The sequence below is a fragment of the Ornithorhynchus anatinus genome, chromosome 2 (genome assembly GCF_004115215.2).
Source record: "Ornithorhynchus anatinus isolate Pmale09 chromosome 2, mOrnAna1.pri.v4, whole genome shotgun sequence".
NCBI classification, from domain to species: Eukaryota; Metazoa; Chordata; class Mammalia; order Monotremata; family Ornithorhynchidae; genus Ornithorhynchus; species Ornithorhynchus anatinus.
Genome location: NC_041729.1, coordinates 103,823,529 through 103,839,377, shown reverse-complemented (window position 1 = coordinate 103,839,377; position 15,849 = coordinate 103,823,529). Strand labels below are relative to the sequence as shown.

Here is a 15,849-nt window from a genome sequence, read left to right as displayed (position 1 = left end):
TACAAATGGATCACATACAAACCAATAAGTAACCACAATACAGCTCTTCTAAGAAGTGAGCCTGCCATTGGGCAGGGATTGTCTCTACCTATTGCCGAATTGTACATTCCAAGCGCTTAGTACAGTGCTCTGCACATAGTAAGCACTCAATAAATACTATGGAATGAATGAATGAATCTCTGTTCAAGTTTAATGCCTCAGAACTGGACTGCCTGAGTGTAAGAAAAACACTGGTCATTGAACAACACCAATTAAGTTCCCATTTCAAAGTGAAAAATGGTTTGGAATTGAATGATAAAAATGCATTGACCAAAGCACGGAAATAGGTAATAACGTAGTTTAAATTTAGGCTACATAATTAGTGTAGTTAGTTAATAAGGTTTCTTTCACAAATTTGAAATTAAAAACATTCTGAAGGAGTTCTGTACAATACATCAGCTTACTGATTAACCAGTGTTTGAAATGAAAATCAATCACTTCCAGGCACATTCCTTGATAGCGAACCGACTAAAGTACATGACTATTCAAGTAAACCAACAGAAACACCAGGCAGTGACAAACTGTTCAAAAAAAAATCCCAAAAGAGAAATGAAGGGCAAAATGGACTGTGGATAAAACTAGAACATACATCAAGAAAAGACAAACTAATAATTGGGTGAGACCAAACTATACGCTGCTTAAAACAACAGAATAATAGCAAGCTAACTTCAGTATTTGTAAAATGAAACGGCACTCTTACAGAAAAACCAAAGTTAAATTCCAATTTGCCTTGGTTTAAATTACAAGAATGATACAAATAACACCCCTTAACTGCAATTTACGATGGTGGTTTTTCATCTCCAAAATGAAGAAGAGATTAAAAACCCAACAATATCAATAGAAATAAAGACAATCATCAAATTTTGGCTTATTCATATTGAAGAAAATAAGTATTTCAAAAAGTGAATCTATAAAAAACGGTAATTGTTCAATCAATCAAGCACTCATATTTATTGAGCACATACTGTGTGCAGAGGACTGTTCTAAGCGCTTGGGAGAGTAAAGTATAACAGAGTTGTAAGAGATGTTCCCTGCCCTCAACCAGTTTATAATCTACCCAATTGATATGGTATGTTAAGTACTTACTATATGTCAAGCACTGTTCTAAGCACTGGGGAAGATATAAGCTCGTTGTAGGCAGGGAATGTGTCTGTTTATTGTTATACTGTACTCTCCCAAGTGTACTAAGTGTACTAAGGTACAGTTCTCTGCACAAAGTGCTCAATAAATACGACTGAATGAATGAACATAAATTAATCAGATTAGACACAGTTCCTTTCCCACATGGGGCTCATGGCCTGAGTAGGAGGGAGGACAAGCTACTCTTTGACATTAGCTACACAGCCAAGCACACTGTATTTTATAGAAAGTTAGTGTTAAATAAATGCTTCAGATGAGGAATAAAAATAAAATAGAGGAAAATGAATGTCTCTCAATATAAACCTGATATACTACCCTGGTAACCCTTAATACTGTCTAAATCAGTGATTATACTACAATCTGCCTGATACCTTGCTTTAACTGTATTTTTAAACCTAGCACCAATCAAATGAGAGGAATATGCTCAAAACAGTCCCCATCTTCCCACCCAGCAAGTCCAAAGAAAGACCCTCCTACTGCATAGTAAGCACTTAACAAGTACCATAATTTTATCAATTATTATTATTAGTGGCCCTCCCCCTCTAGACTGTAAGCTCACTGTGGGCTTACACTGTGTCTATTATGTTGTTATATTGTACTCTCCCAAGTGCTTAGTACAGTGCTCTGAACACAGTACACGTTCAATAAATACGATTGATTGCTTGATGCTAGTGAGAGGAGGAAGCACCCATAAATAATAATAATAATGTTGGTATTTGTTAAGCGCTTACTATGTGCAGAGCACTGTTCTAAGCGCTGGGGGAGATACAGGGCAATCAGGTTGTCCCACGAGAGGCTCACAGTTAATCCCCATTTTACAGATGAGGTAACTGAGGCACAGAGAAGTTGTGACTTGCCCACAGTCACACAGCTGACAAGTAGCAGAGCCGGGAGTCGAACCCATGACCCCTGACTCCGAAGCCCTGGCTCTTTCCACTGAGCCACGCTGCTTCCCACTGGGAATATCACTGGTTGACTGATCAGCCCTTTGGCTACCATTCTGTGAAAGTGCTGCAGAGAGTTACTGCCTGTTGGATATGAAGAGGGAGGGTTTTCCAGGCCAGAAACCAGATGAGGGTGAGAGGTTGGTGGTGAAATAGACCAGAATATGGTACGGTGAGTACGTTGGCATTACAGGAGCAGAGTGCACAGGCTAGGCTGTAGTAAGAGAATATTGAAGTGAGGTAGGAGTGGGCAAGGTTTTTGAGTGCTTTAAAGTCCATGTTAAAGAGTTTTTGCTTGAGGCAGAGATGGATGGGCAACCACTGGAGGTTTCTTGAGGAGTGGGGAAACATAGACTGAATGTTTTTGTAGAAAAATGATCTGGGCAGCAGGGTGAACAATGCACTGGATTGGGGAGAGACAGAAGCTTGGGAGGTCAGCAAGGAGGGTGATACAGTAATCAGAGTAGGATAGGATACAGGATTAAGTGCCTGAATTAATGTGTAGCACCTTGGATGGAGAGGAAAGGGTGGATTTCAGCAATGTTGTTGAGGTCTGAACCAACATGACTTAGGTTTAGACTGAATATGTGAGTTGAATGAGAGACAGGAGTCAAGGATAACACCAAGGTTATGGTCTTGTGAAACAGGAAGGATGGTGGTGTTGTCTGCAGTAATGGGAAAGTCAGGGGGATGATAGGGTTTCGGTGGGAAGATGTGGAGTTCTGTTTTGGACAAGTTACATTTGAGGTGACAGAAGGACATCCAAGTAGGGATGTTCTGAAGGCGGGAGGAAATGCGAGACTGCAGAGAGGGAGAGAGATCGGGGCCGGAGATGTAGATTTGGGTGTCATCCGCATAGAGCTGGTAGTTGAAGCCATAGGAAGGAACGAGTTCTCTAAGGGAGTGGGTGCAGAAGGAGAATAGGTGACCCAGAACTGAATTTTGAGGAACTCCCATAGTTGAGAGGTGGGAGGCAGACAAAGAGCCAATGAAAGAGACTGAGAACGAGCAGTCAGAGAGGTAGGTGGAAAACAAAGAGAGGACAGTGCCAGTAAAGCCGAGGTTGGATAATATTTACAGAAGGATGTGGGTGACAGTGTTGAAAATCACTGAGAGGTCGAGGATTAGATGGAGTAGAGGCCACTGGATTTGATAGAAATCATTTGTGACCTTTGAGAGGGGAGTTTTCTGTGAAGTGAAGGGGACAGGAGCCAGACTGGAGGGGGTCACACAGAAAACTGGAGGAGAGTCACTTGAGACAGCAGGTGAAAACAGCTCATTCACGGAGTCTGTAGAGGAATGACGAGAGGGAGATAAGGCTATAACTGGAGGGATCCAGGGCGTCAAGGGATTTTTTTTTAAGGATAGGGGAGACATGAGCATGCTTGAAACCAGTGGGGAAGAAGTCAATGAGGAATGAACAGTTGAACAGGGAGGTTAGGGAAGGAAGATAGGAGGGGCAAGTGATTTGATAAGGTGCAAAAGGATAAAGTTGGATGCCCAGGTAGAGGGGGTGGATTTTGAGAGAAGGTAGGACATCTCTTCTGAAGATACAGCTAGGAAAGATGGAAGAGTTGAAGAAGGGGCAGGAGGAAGGAGGGATTGGAGAAGAGCAGCAGAGATTTTAGGGAAATCATGCCTGATAGTTCCAATTTTCTTAGTAAAGTAGGTAGCCAGATCACTGGGGGCAAGAGGTAGGGGAGGCAGGAGGGGACAGGAGGTGTGAGGAGGGAGTTAAATCAAGGAGGGAGTTTGACCAATGTTTTCTTATCCTGGATTTCTGTTGGTTTTCTGTCCTTAAAGTGGATTAAAGTTTGTGGTTGACTCTATTTTTATAAAATCCTTTTTCTCATTTATCAAAGTCACTGAATTTTTTTTAACAATACTTGTTGAGCACTATGTGCCAAACACTGTGCTAAGTGCTAGGGGAGATGTAAGATTATCATGGTGGGCATGGGCCCTGTCCCACAACGGTCTCACAGTCTAGAGAAGCAGCGTGGCTCAGTGGAAAAAACCCGGGCTTGGAAGTCAGAGGTCATGGGTTCGAATCCAGGCTCCGCCACTTGTCAGCTGTGTGACTGTGGGCAAGTCACTTAACTTCTCTGGGCCTCAGTTACATCATCTGTAAAATGGGGATGAAGACTATGAGCCTCATGTGGGACAACCTAATGACCCTGTATCTCCCCCAGCGCTTAGAACAGTGTTCTGTACATAGTAAGTGCTTAACAAATACCAACATTATTATCATTATTAAATAGGAGAGACTAGGACTGAATCCCCATTTCACAGGTGAGGAAGGTAAGGCGAGAGAAGTTAAGTGACTTGCCCAAGGTTACACAGCAGACAAGGGACAGAGCCAGGATCAGATCCCAGGTCCCTTGATTTCCAGGCTCCGGCTCTTTCCACTAGGTCTTGCTTTTTCTCACTTTATTCTTACTTTCCGTAGTATTAGGGGCCCTGCCGAATTGGGTCACACCTGCAAACTTGGTCAACAGATTAAATTCCTTTGTTTGGGACATTAATAAAACATATTGCAAGCACTACTTCCATGATCAGAGCTTAGAACAGTGTTTGGCACTTAGTAAGTGCTTAACAAATACCATCACTATTATGACCAATCCTTCGGAAAATCATTCTCTTCCCAGGTTGACACCCAACATAATTTAATAGGGTTAACTGATGAGGCCAGGAGAAGACAGGATGGCAACCCAACTAGGAAAATGAGAATGGACCAGGGGGAAGAGAGCCATGTGGAGGTTGGAACTGAAAATAAGACAAATTTTATTTTTGATGGAATTCGTTAAATGCTTACTATGTGTCAAACACTGTTCTAAGCACTGGGGTAAATATAGGTTGTTAGGTTGGACAGAGTCTCTGTCCCACATGGGGCTATCCAGTCTAAGTAGGAGTGAGAACAGGAGAAATGAGGCATGGAGAAGTGGTGAGCTGCCCAAGGTTACACAGCATTTGGCAGAATCAGGATTAGAACCCAGGTCCTCTCACTCCCAGGTCCATTCTCTTTCCACTAGGCCATGCTGCCTCTCAAGAGAGATAACGTTGTAGAAAAATGAGCAGGACTTAATGATGGATTGATTGTTGGGGTGTGGGAGGGGGTAAAAGTGAGAGATGTTTGAAGTTGTGAGACAGATATACACTAATCAGTGTACATCAGATATACATTAATCAGTGATTAATTATCATCAACTCTGGCCTAGTTTTATTTCTTTGCTACAAGCTTTTCAAAAATGTGCCTTGAATATGATCAGTTACTCGGTAAAGCATCGATTTCTCCTTAATATAATCAATAATTTTTCTTTGTATAGTATTTCAAAGTGTGGCACAGCTATTAAACAGTATGTGTCCACCCAAAAGTCACCACCTTTGGTAAACATGAAAAATAAAGGAGAGAGAAAAAGGTGTGGATATGATAATACCCAAGACACCTAATTTCCCATCTTTCCATTTAATGAGGGCTTCAAACTCCATAATAATCCATGTGAGCACTACTATAACCATAAAATTTAAGGGCTTTACCTTTTCATATTTAGCAATGCCCACGGTATTCCGGTGGGAGTATTAAAAGCAGGTAGCAGCTTTTCTCCAAGTTCCACGGCTTTTCTCCGAAATATCTGAAAATAAGCAAACAGTAGTTAAGAAAGTGAACAATAGTGTAATAATTGTTCAAGAAATAAGTTTTTTGAAAAAAATAATTCCTGTATTTATTGACAGATACAGGAATCTATTAATTGATAAGTGGCCCCAATCAACCAGCATGGCGGGGCTAGTGGAATGAGAATGAGCATGCGAGTCAGAGGACCAGGGTTCTAATTCTGGCTCTGCCAATCATCTGCTGTGTAACCTCTCTGGGTCTCAGTTTCCTCAACTGAAAATTGGGGTTTCAGTACCTATTCTACCTCCTACTTAGGCTGTGAGCCCCATGTGGGACAAGGACTGGGTCCGACCTGATTAACTTGTATCTACCCCCGTGTTAAGAACGATGTTTGACACAGAATGAGAGCTTAATGAATACCATTTACAGCCAAATCAATCAATGGCATTTATCCATCATCTACTGAATGCAGAACCTGTGCTTGCATTATGTTGAAGGGGTGGGTTCAAGGCCATCATCAGCCTTGAGAAGCAGCATGGCTCAATGGCAAGAGCCTGGGCTTGAGAGTTAGAGGTCATGGGTTCTAATCCCGGCTCTGCTGCTTGTTAGCTGTGTGACCTTGGGTAAGTCACTTAACTTCTCTGTGCCTCAGTTACCTTACCTGTAAAATGGTGATGAAAACTGTGAGCCTTACGTGGGACAACCTGATTACCTTCTATCTACCCCAGCACTTAGAATTGTGCTTGGCACATAGTAAGCGCTTAACAAATACCAACATTATTATCTTCAGCTGCACTTTCAAGGTTTTATCCTGCACTTTCAGATCAGCCTCTGATGGCCTAAGGAAAAGCAGCTTGGCCTAGAGGATAGAGCATGCCCTAGGAGTCAGAAGAAGCTGGGTTCTAATCCCAGCTCCACCACTTGACTGCTGTGTGACCTTGGGCAAGTCACTTCACTTCTCTGTGCTTCAGTTAACTCATCTGTAAAATGAAGATTAAGACTGTGAGCCCTGTGTGGGGTAGGGATTGTGTCCAACCTAATTAGTTTGTATCTACCCCAGTGCTAAGTACAATACCTGGCACACAGTAAGTGCTTAACAAATACCATAAAAAAAATACTCGACTCATTTTTCATTCAACCCACATATTCAATTTGTCACCGGACCCAAACTGTCGTAACGACCCAAACTGTGGTAACTTCACGACATCTCTAGAATCTGCATCTTTCTATCCCAATTGTGATCACACTGATCCAAGCACTTATCCCATTCCACCTTTACTACAGCATCAACCTCCTCGCTGACCCCCTTGCCATGTTTTTCCTCTCCAGTCCACTCTTCACTCTGCAGCCCAGATCATTCTTCTTAAAAAAATAAAAATAAAAACACAGAGTCCACATCTCCTGCCTCCTCCAAAATCTCCAGTGGTTGCCCATCCACCTCTGTATCGAACAGAAACGCCTTACAATTGGTTTTAAGGCACTCAATCAGCTCACTCCCTTCTACCTTTCTTCACTGCTCTACTATGACTCAGCCTGCACACTTTGTTTCTCTAATGCCAAACTACTCGCTGTACCTCAATCTCATCTATTTCCCCTCCAACTTCTTGCCCACGTCCTCCCTATAGTCTGGAAATCCCTCGCTCTTTATATCTGTCAGTCCACCACTCTCCCAGCTTCAAAGCCTTATTAAAATCACATCTTTCAAGAGGTCTTCTCTAGGTCCTCATTTTCCCGCTCATTCTCCTTTCTTTTTCTTATTTTTTATAGCATTTGCTAAGCGCTTACTACTACTACATATTCAATCAATAGTATTTATTGAGTGCTTACTATGTGCAGAGGAATGTACAAATTGGTAACAGATAGAGACAGTCCCTGCCCTTTAATGGGCTTACAGTCTAATCGACTGTACATATCAAGTACTAAGTGCTGGATAGATACAAGTTTACCAAGTTGGACACATGGGGCTTAATTCCTATTTTACAGATGAGGTCACTGAGTCACAGGAAGTGGAGTAACTTGCCCTAGGTCATACAGCAAGCAATTGGCAGATTTGGTATTAAAACCCAGGTCCCAGACTAAGTCCCCTTTGACTCAGCTCCTCTTCCCTTCCACATCACCTCAACTCGCTCCCTTTGCTCTTCCCTGCCCCCATGATCCATAGCACTTATGTATATATTTATCCTCTTGATTCTATTTATCGTGATTATGTTGTCTTGTTTTTGTCCGTCTCCCTCAATTAGACTGAAAGCCTGTCATTGCGCAGGGACTGTATCTGTTGCCGAATTGTACATTCCAAGTGCTTAGTACAGTGCTCTGCACATAGTAAGTGCTCAATAAATACTATTGAATAAATGTTTATATATCTATTATTCTGTTTATTTATATTGATACCTGTTTACTTGTTTAGATGTCTGTTTCCCTACCTCTACACTGTAAGCCTGTTGTGGGCAGGGATTGTCTCTCTTTATTGCTGTACTGTACTTTCCAAGTGCTTAGTACAGTGCTCCGCACACAGCACTAAGTATTAATCACTCAATAAATATGATGGAACAAATGAATGAATGTGAATTCCAGGCCTGTGCTCTTTTTACTATGCTATGTTGCTTTTGCGTTGGATCTTTACCCTTTAAGCATTTGATATCCATCCTAATTTCAGTCCCCTAGCATTAATGTACATGCTTCCTACCTTGCCATTTCCCCAAACCCCTAAAACTTATTTTAATGTCTGTCTGCCTATCTACACTGAAAACTCTTTGTGAGCATAGATTATGTCCACCAACTCTACTGTACTATATTCTCTTACACCGTGAGCCCCATGTGGGACAGGACCCCTGTCTGACTTGATTAACTTCTATCTACCTCTGTGCTTAGAACAGGGCTTGTTACATAGCAAGCATTAAACAAATACAATAATGATAATACTCTCTCAAGTGCTTAGTCCAGTGCTCTGCACCCAGATAGTGCTTATTAAATACCATGGAATAATTTAGGGAATCGGAAATTAGAGTTCAAGTCCAAACAATCCAACAACCTTTCAGGGTAGAGTTCTGCCTGTGTGCCCTGACCATTTCTCTTGGTTGCCAGATGGCTCCATTAATGGCCAATGTCTGTTTGGGGAGAAGGTGGGACAAAGAGAAATCAATTTTGCTTCTTCCCCCAAAGTAGCTCCTGACTTACTTAGTCCCAGAAGAGGCCGGCTGCTGGCTTCCAAATAGGGTCTGACTTTTAGGGCTGTCCATTAGTTCAAAATTTTTCAAACTTTTATGAGTGCATGTGCTGAGGTGAGGACCTTCAATCAGTGGTATTTATTGAGCACTCACTATTTGCAGTTCACTGTACTAAGTGCTTGGAAGAGTACAATACAACAGATTTATTGGACATGTTCTCTGCCCATAATGAGCTTACAATCTAGAGGACTCGTATTTCTAGAGTTTCTTTCCAGGAAACCAAATATCCTCAGTCTGGGCTGCATCTGGGCTGCCATCCCATCTACCAATCCCACTCACTCAGAAACAAATCTCCCCTCAAGCAGAGAGGTGAGCATCTCCCAAGTTCCTCAGAGTGCAATGGTTGGGTGGGAATACAGGAAGATAAGGAACTACACCATTCTCTCTCCCACATCCTAGTGGGCTAAACTTAGCCAAACCTAAAAAAACTTCAGCATCAATTCTCAAGGCTAAAAAGTCTCTTTTTCTTAAAAGAAAAAGTGTGTGCACTGAGTCCACCGCTACAGGGTTGGATTATGGTTGCAGGCTGCTTTGGTGGGTAAAATGCAGATGTTCAGTCACCCGCTTCACAACTCTGTAGATGCCAGAACCATGCCAACTCTCTGAAGTACAAGTGGCAGAAGCCGTCAGAATGTGAAGAAAAACAAGGAAAGAAAAAGGAGAGGGAGATATGATAAAAAAAAAAGCAGGACAGGAAAGAGGGGTGTGGGAAGGAGTACAGGAATCAGGAAAGTGGATACACAAAAAGAAAGTGAGAAACCAAAATAGCAAAAATTGAACAGGATGTTATTCAGACAGGCAATACCAATAGTTTAAGAAGTTTTTTGGGGTTTTTTTGTGGCATTCGATTAGGATTTACTATGTGCCAGGCACTGTACTAAGCACTGCGGTAGATACAAGGTAATTGGGTTGTATACAGTCCCTGTTCCACACTGGGGGGGGTCACAGTCTTAATCCTCATTTTACAGATGAGGCAACAGAGACACGGAGAAGTAAAGCGATTTGCCTAAGGTCACACAGCAGACTATAGGCAGAACGGTGTTTAGAACCCTGGTCCTTCTGACTACCAGGCCCGGACTCTATCCACTAGATCATGCTGCTTCCCTTAGAGTATTCTTTTGTTCAACCACTTCCAATCTGAAGGATCATGAAAGAATGATTTAATTAAAATAATCATGGTGACATAGAAGGGCTTACTCTGTGCCAAGCCATGTGCTAAGTACTGGGATAGATACAAAATATTCAGAGCAGATATGGTCCCTGTTGCACACAGGGATCACAGTCTAAAATGGAGAGAAACCAGATATTTTAATTTTCATTTTTACAGATGAGGACACTGAGACACGGACAGGTTAAGTGAATTCTCTATGGTCACACAGCAGACAAGTGGCAGAGTGGGGATTAGAATTAGAGTCTGTCTCTTTCTCTCTCTGTCTTCTAACTCCCAGGTCTATGATCTTACCACTAGGCCAGGTGGCATCCCTTTATACGTCTGTTTATTAAACCAGAAATAAAAATAGTTTTTCCTTCACTCTCTCTTAGGCCCAACTCCCAGGTTTCATGGGGAACTTCTGGTTCAGAATGTGGGGATGAAAAACTGGCACCAACACATGGAATGTAATTTTCAGAATCATCACTGTTAGTGAAGCAATGTAATTTTCTAATTACCTAAGAATATATTATAGCTCTGTCTTCTAGGGAGATGCAGCAATATAAGAGTGAATTACTACTGGAAAAGTATTTTTAAATTTAAGGCATGTCTATAAAAAATCCTTTGGCAAGTTTTTTTAGCTAAATGCTTTTGGTCCTAAAGTACCTGGTGAATCAAAGTAACAAATTACTTAAGAGTATATCTTAAAGAACATCCTTTAATGGAGAGTTTTGAATATTATCTAATGATATTTTTCAAACTCTCTTTCTTCACTATTTCACATCTAACAAATAAAATCATATTTACCTTTCACTTTATCCTTACTGACAAGACTAGGCCTGGCACTAAACAAGATGTATTGCTTTCTTCGCCACACCTGATTGGAGTTCCCAGTAGGCTAGGGAAAGAATATTTGAATGCTAATGGAGGCAGTGAGGAAAGGAGAAATGAACCCAAATGATCTATTTGTTTTTCTAAAGCACCAAACAGAAATCTTTTCATTCTGTGGACGTAAGCAGTGAGATGATCAGCGTGCGCCCAAAGACCCAAACTGCTCATACCAAAGCCAACAGAAATCTCATTACTCTATCAGTAATCAGCATATAAACCCCTCCCCTCATTGCTATCATGCAAAGCAATACTTATGAAACCAGAGGCACTGGTTTCCTAACTTACCCTATATTATCAGTTGGCTCTGGTCCTGGGCACGCTACAAAAGCGGCTCGATTTTACTATTCTCTCCCTCTTTAAGCTTACCTTCGGCAATGGACAATGGTCAATAGCCTGAGGAGAGTTTCCAGTGAGGAGAGTGGACTAGTGGATAGAACCCCACTCTGGGAATCAGAAGGACCTAGGTTCTGCCACTTGTTAATAATGTTGGTATTTGTTAAGCGCTTACTATGTGCAGAGCACTGTTCTAAGCGCTGGGGGAGACACAGGGGAATCAGGTTGTCCCACGTGGGGCTCACAGTCTTAATCCCCATTTTGCAGATGACGTAACTGAGGCCCAGAGAAGTTAAGTGACTCACCCACAGTCACACAGCTGACAAGTGGCAGAGCTGGGATTCGAACTCATGTCCTCTGACTCCAAAGCCCGGGCTCTTTCCGCTGAGCCACGCTGCTTCTCCACTTGTTGGCTGTGTGACCTTAGGCAAGTCACTTAACTTCTCTATGCCTCTGTTCCCTCATCAGAAAAATGGGAATTAAGACTCTGAGCCCTATGTGGAACAGGGATTATGTTCAACCTGCTTATCCTGTATCTACCCCAGCACTTAGAAGAGTGCCTGGCACATGGTAAGCGCTTAACAAGTATCCTAGTTCTAATCCTGGCTCAGTCACTTGTCTGCTGTGTGGCCTTGTGCAAGTCACTTCATTTCTCTGGGCCACGGTTACCTCATCTGTAAAATGGGGATTACGCCTGTGAACCCCATGTGGGACATGAACTGTTTCTAACTTAATTAATGTGTACCTACTCCAGCATTTAGTACAGAACCCGGTACATAGTAAGCGCTTAACAAATACCATAAAAACAAAAGTGGCCTTTGAGAAACTGTCTAGTTCCCACCTCCATGTTACTACAGCCAAATAAAGGATTCAAACAGCATTGCTTTCTCCACCTGTTCTGAAAAAACAACAAATCTAAATAGGCCAACACATGGCATATGATGGTATATAGCTAGAGAACAATGGGGGTGAGCTAAGCTAATATAATATGCCACAGAAAACTTCACGATGTCATATTCAAGTGGGTACCTCAGAGACAATTTTATTTCTATGAGCGTTAGTAGAGAGCGGTGGGTGATGGGAGAGAGTTTCCTCTACCAGTCAAGGCCAGCTCAACTTCAAAACAGAATTTCTTTATATACATTTGGTTCAGCATCCTAGCTTCACACGTGAAGGAAGAGCACAAACATTGTATTTACCTTAAGACAAACAGCAATAAATTCTGCTTAGGATAACTATTAGGCTCTGCCTCATTTTCTCCATTATAGGGATCTGATAAGCAGGTTAGGAATCCTGACCTGGCTTCGTTCTGTTTTACGACCTTAACATACTATTCAACAGTCTATTAAAGACTATCGCCCTCGGTTGACTATTGGATCTTGGATTATTATTTGGACTACTGGATTGATTACTGGGGTTGCACTTGGATTTGCACACTTTATTCACCTCACTTGCAGTCCCACAGCACTTTTGCACATATTCATAATTCATGTATTTATATCAGTGTCTGACCCTCTAGATTGAAAGCTCCTTGCAGGCAGAGAATGTGTCTATCAATTCTGTTATACTGTTCTCTTCCAAGTGCTTAGTATGGTGCTCTGCACACAGCAAGTGCTCAATAAATATGGCTGAGTGATTGATAAAACCCCAATGGCAATTATATCATCTTTGAAGCACAAAAGGTCACTGGTGCATTTAATTTTTGTAAAGTACATTCACTCTAGACAGTTTTGCAAAGGAATGAGCTAATTAGCAACTTCAACTAAACATAAGCTAAATGTCTTTCTTTTAATGCTTATATACACCCCCATTCTTGTTCAAAAATAGAGCTACTATTGTTGAAATCTTAACTGCAGGCCGGTATGGACAAATGACCCTCTGGGTGACAGACAATCCAGCCCACTATATGTGCACATCAAGACAGTGCTATGTGCCAGGCACTGTGCTAAGTGTTGGAGTAGGTACAACCTAATCAGGTTGGACAGAGTTCATGTACCACGTGGTGCTCACAGCCTTAATACTCAATTTACAGAAGAGGTAACTGAGGCACAGGGCAAGTGACTTGCCCAAGGTCACACAGCAGACAAGGTGCCCTCCCCATGTCCCTGTGAGTTAGGGAGAAGCAAGTATTATCACTCCTATTTTACAGATTAAGGAACCTTTTTAAATAGGTGTAGGTGGACTATTGGTTATTCAAAATGTTGCTGGGAAAATGTATTTTTCACTTAGAAATCTCAAGCGACTTCAACAGAATAAAAACCCCTTACATCACGTGTCCATTACTTTGGGCCAAGAAAGCAAAAAGGGTGGAAAATAGAGGGGATTAAAGAAAATAAATGTAGGAACACAGTATATCCACAGATTATTAACTGAATGTTGGGCCAGACTAAGAGGAAAGTCAGTATGTGAAACACCAAAAGAATACAACTTTTGTCCATATGCACAAGATAGCATTCTTTTCTCTTTCTCTCAGCACAAAGAATTGTAAGCCTAGTTATAGTGTCTCCATATCTTCAGAATATGAAAAGCCTGGGATAAAATACAACATATCTGTGTTTTCTTAGTCTCTGATTAGGCCTCTATTCCTGTATCTGTTCAACTGTTTTATCTGCTGGGTTGCTCAATTCTCTGAATCTGTGGTTCCATTAATTCTAAATTAGTTTGTTTATTGATTTCTTGCTGAGATGAGATAATGGTTACTCCTGAATTTTATAAAAGGCATGAAAACTTGCAATATAGATTTACATGAAATGATTTGTAAATCAGAAAAAAAAATCATTAACGTTAGAAAGCTAACACATGCATTTTTGGACGCTGATTCCTAATCGTAAGTGTTAATGGCCCTGCAGAATTTGGCTTATTTTCCATTTTGAAATAAGAACATTAAAAATATTATTCAACTGTCACAATGTCTCATGAACATGGCCTCTGTTTTCAATAGCTGAGAATTTCGCTCTTTTGCAGAGCAAAAAAACAGCAGAGCAATGAACCAGCCCCTTTTATTGTTAAGAAGGCTTAGGCTATCAATATGACACACAGTTCAACACTATTTTCTATGACAGAAAAATCAAACAAACAATGGGACTGGGAAGATATTTCCTCTTTCTTAGCCAAATATACAAAACTATGAAAAGATGTATCAATCACACTTATTCTTCGTGGCCATGTTAAAACCAAATAACTATTTGCTTACCACTGAATATCAAATTTAAAAATATGCCCGGGGCATATTTGGCATGACTATCCTATTTCCTTAATGACTAATATTTTTCAAAAGTTATTCCCCAAACTTTAAAGAAAACTGGCAAGACTAACATTTTTCTACTTTTAATGGCTGGGTTTTGAAGACAGGTCAAAAAATGAAAATGGTACTGCTTTTCAAAATACTATTGAGTACTTTCCCACTCATTGACCCCAGTACTCAAAAATCAACTTTTTTCAAAACACCATCTCACAAGAAACAAAACAAAAAGCCCTACAGTTCATCTCACTCTTAGCGAGGAACAACCTAAAATGTAGAGATTATAAGGGAAGGACTACAAAACAGTAAACAGCCAGAGAATGTCCCACTCTATTCACACGGCCTCCAATTTAATAATAATAATAGTATTTTTTATGTGGTTTCCATGCATCAAGCACCATTATAAGCATTGGGGCAGATATAAACTAATGAGGTTGGACACAGTCCCTAACCCACATCGGGTTCTCAGGCTTAACTGCCATTTTACAGGTGAGGTAACTGAGGCACAAAGAAATGAAGTGATCTACCCAAGGGCACACAGCTGATAAGTGAAAGAGCCAGGATTAGATCTCAGGTCTTTCTGTCTCCCAGGCCTGGGCTCTATCCACTAGGCCATGGGGCAGGGTCTGAGCCAACTTGATCATTTTGTATCTACCTCAGTGCTTAGTACAAAGCATGGCACACAGGAAGTGATTACCGAGTGTGATTGAAAATATAAACAAAAACAAGCAAGCAAACAGACTACAGTTGGCTGCAACTGTCCTCTTCCGCACCAGTGCTCAGAGCTCTGCCCAGAGAGTTTCTGCAATTCTCTTTGAATTTCCTTTTGTGGCACAACTGAGTGTTTCAAGTCTCATTTGACAAATATTTACTTAGTTCTATGGTAACTCCCCAGAGCTAAGCCCCCACTAGCAGTGTGGCCTAATAGATAGAGCCCAGGCCTGGGAGTCAGAAAGACCTGAGATCTAATCCTGGCTCTTTCACTTATCAGCTGTGTGCCCTTGGACAGATCACTTCACTTCTTTGTGCCTCAGTTCCCTCACCTGTAACATGGCAGTTAAGCCTGAGAACCCCATGTGGGATAGGGACTGTGTCTAAACCAATTTGATTGTACAGTACGTGGCACACAGTAAGCAATTAACAAATATCACAATTATTATGGTGCTTACTCACTATGGCAGGAGGTAGAACTTGTGAGCAGAAAGTCAGTTGTATTGCCTTAAAGAAGCAGTGTGGCCTAGTGGAAAGAACATGGGCCTGACAGCCAAAAACCT

The 15,849-nt window shown here is 41.4% G+C and overlaps 1 protein-coding gene across 1 annotated transcript in view; it reads right to left on the bottom strand.

The window, feature by feature from the left end:
- Nucleotides 1-15,849, bottom strand: part of MAN1A1 (mannosidase alpha class 1A member 1) — a 285,232-nt gene that overhangs the window by 102,967 nt on the left and 166,416 nt on the right. Inside the window, exon 11 of the mRNA XM_039914596.1 lies at nt 5,658-5,752. Within this exon, the coding sequence (XP_039770530.1) occupies nt 5,658-5,752 (95 nt within the window). The remainder of the gene's footprint in view (nt 1-5,657; nt 5,753-15,849) is intronic.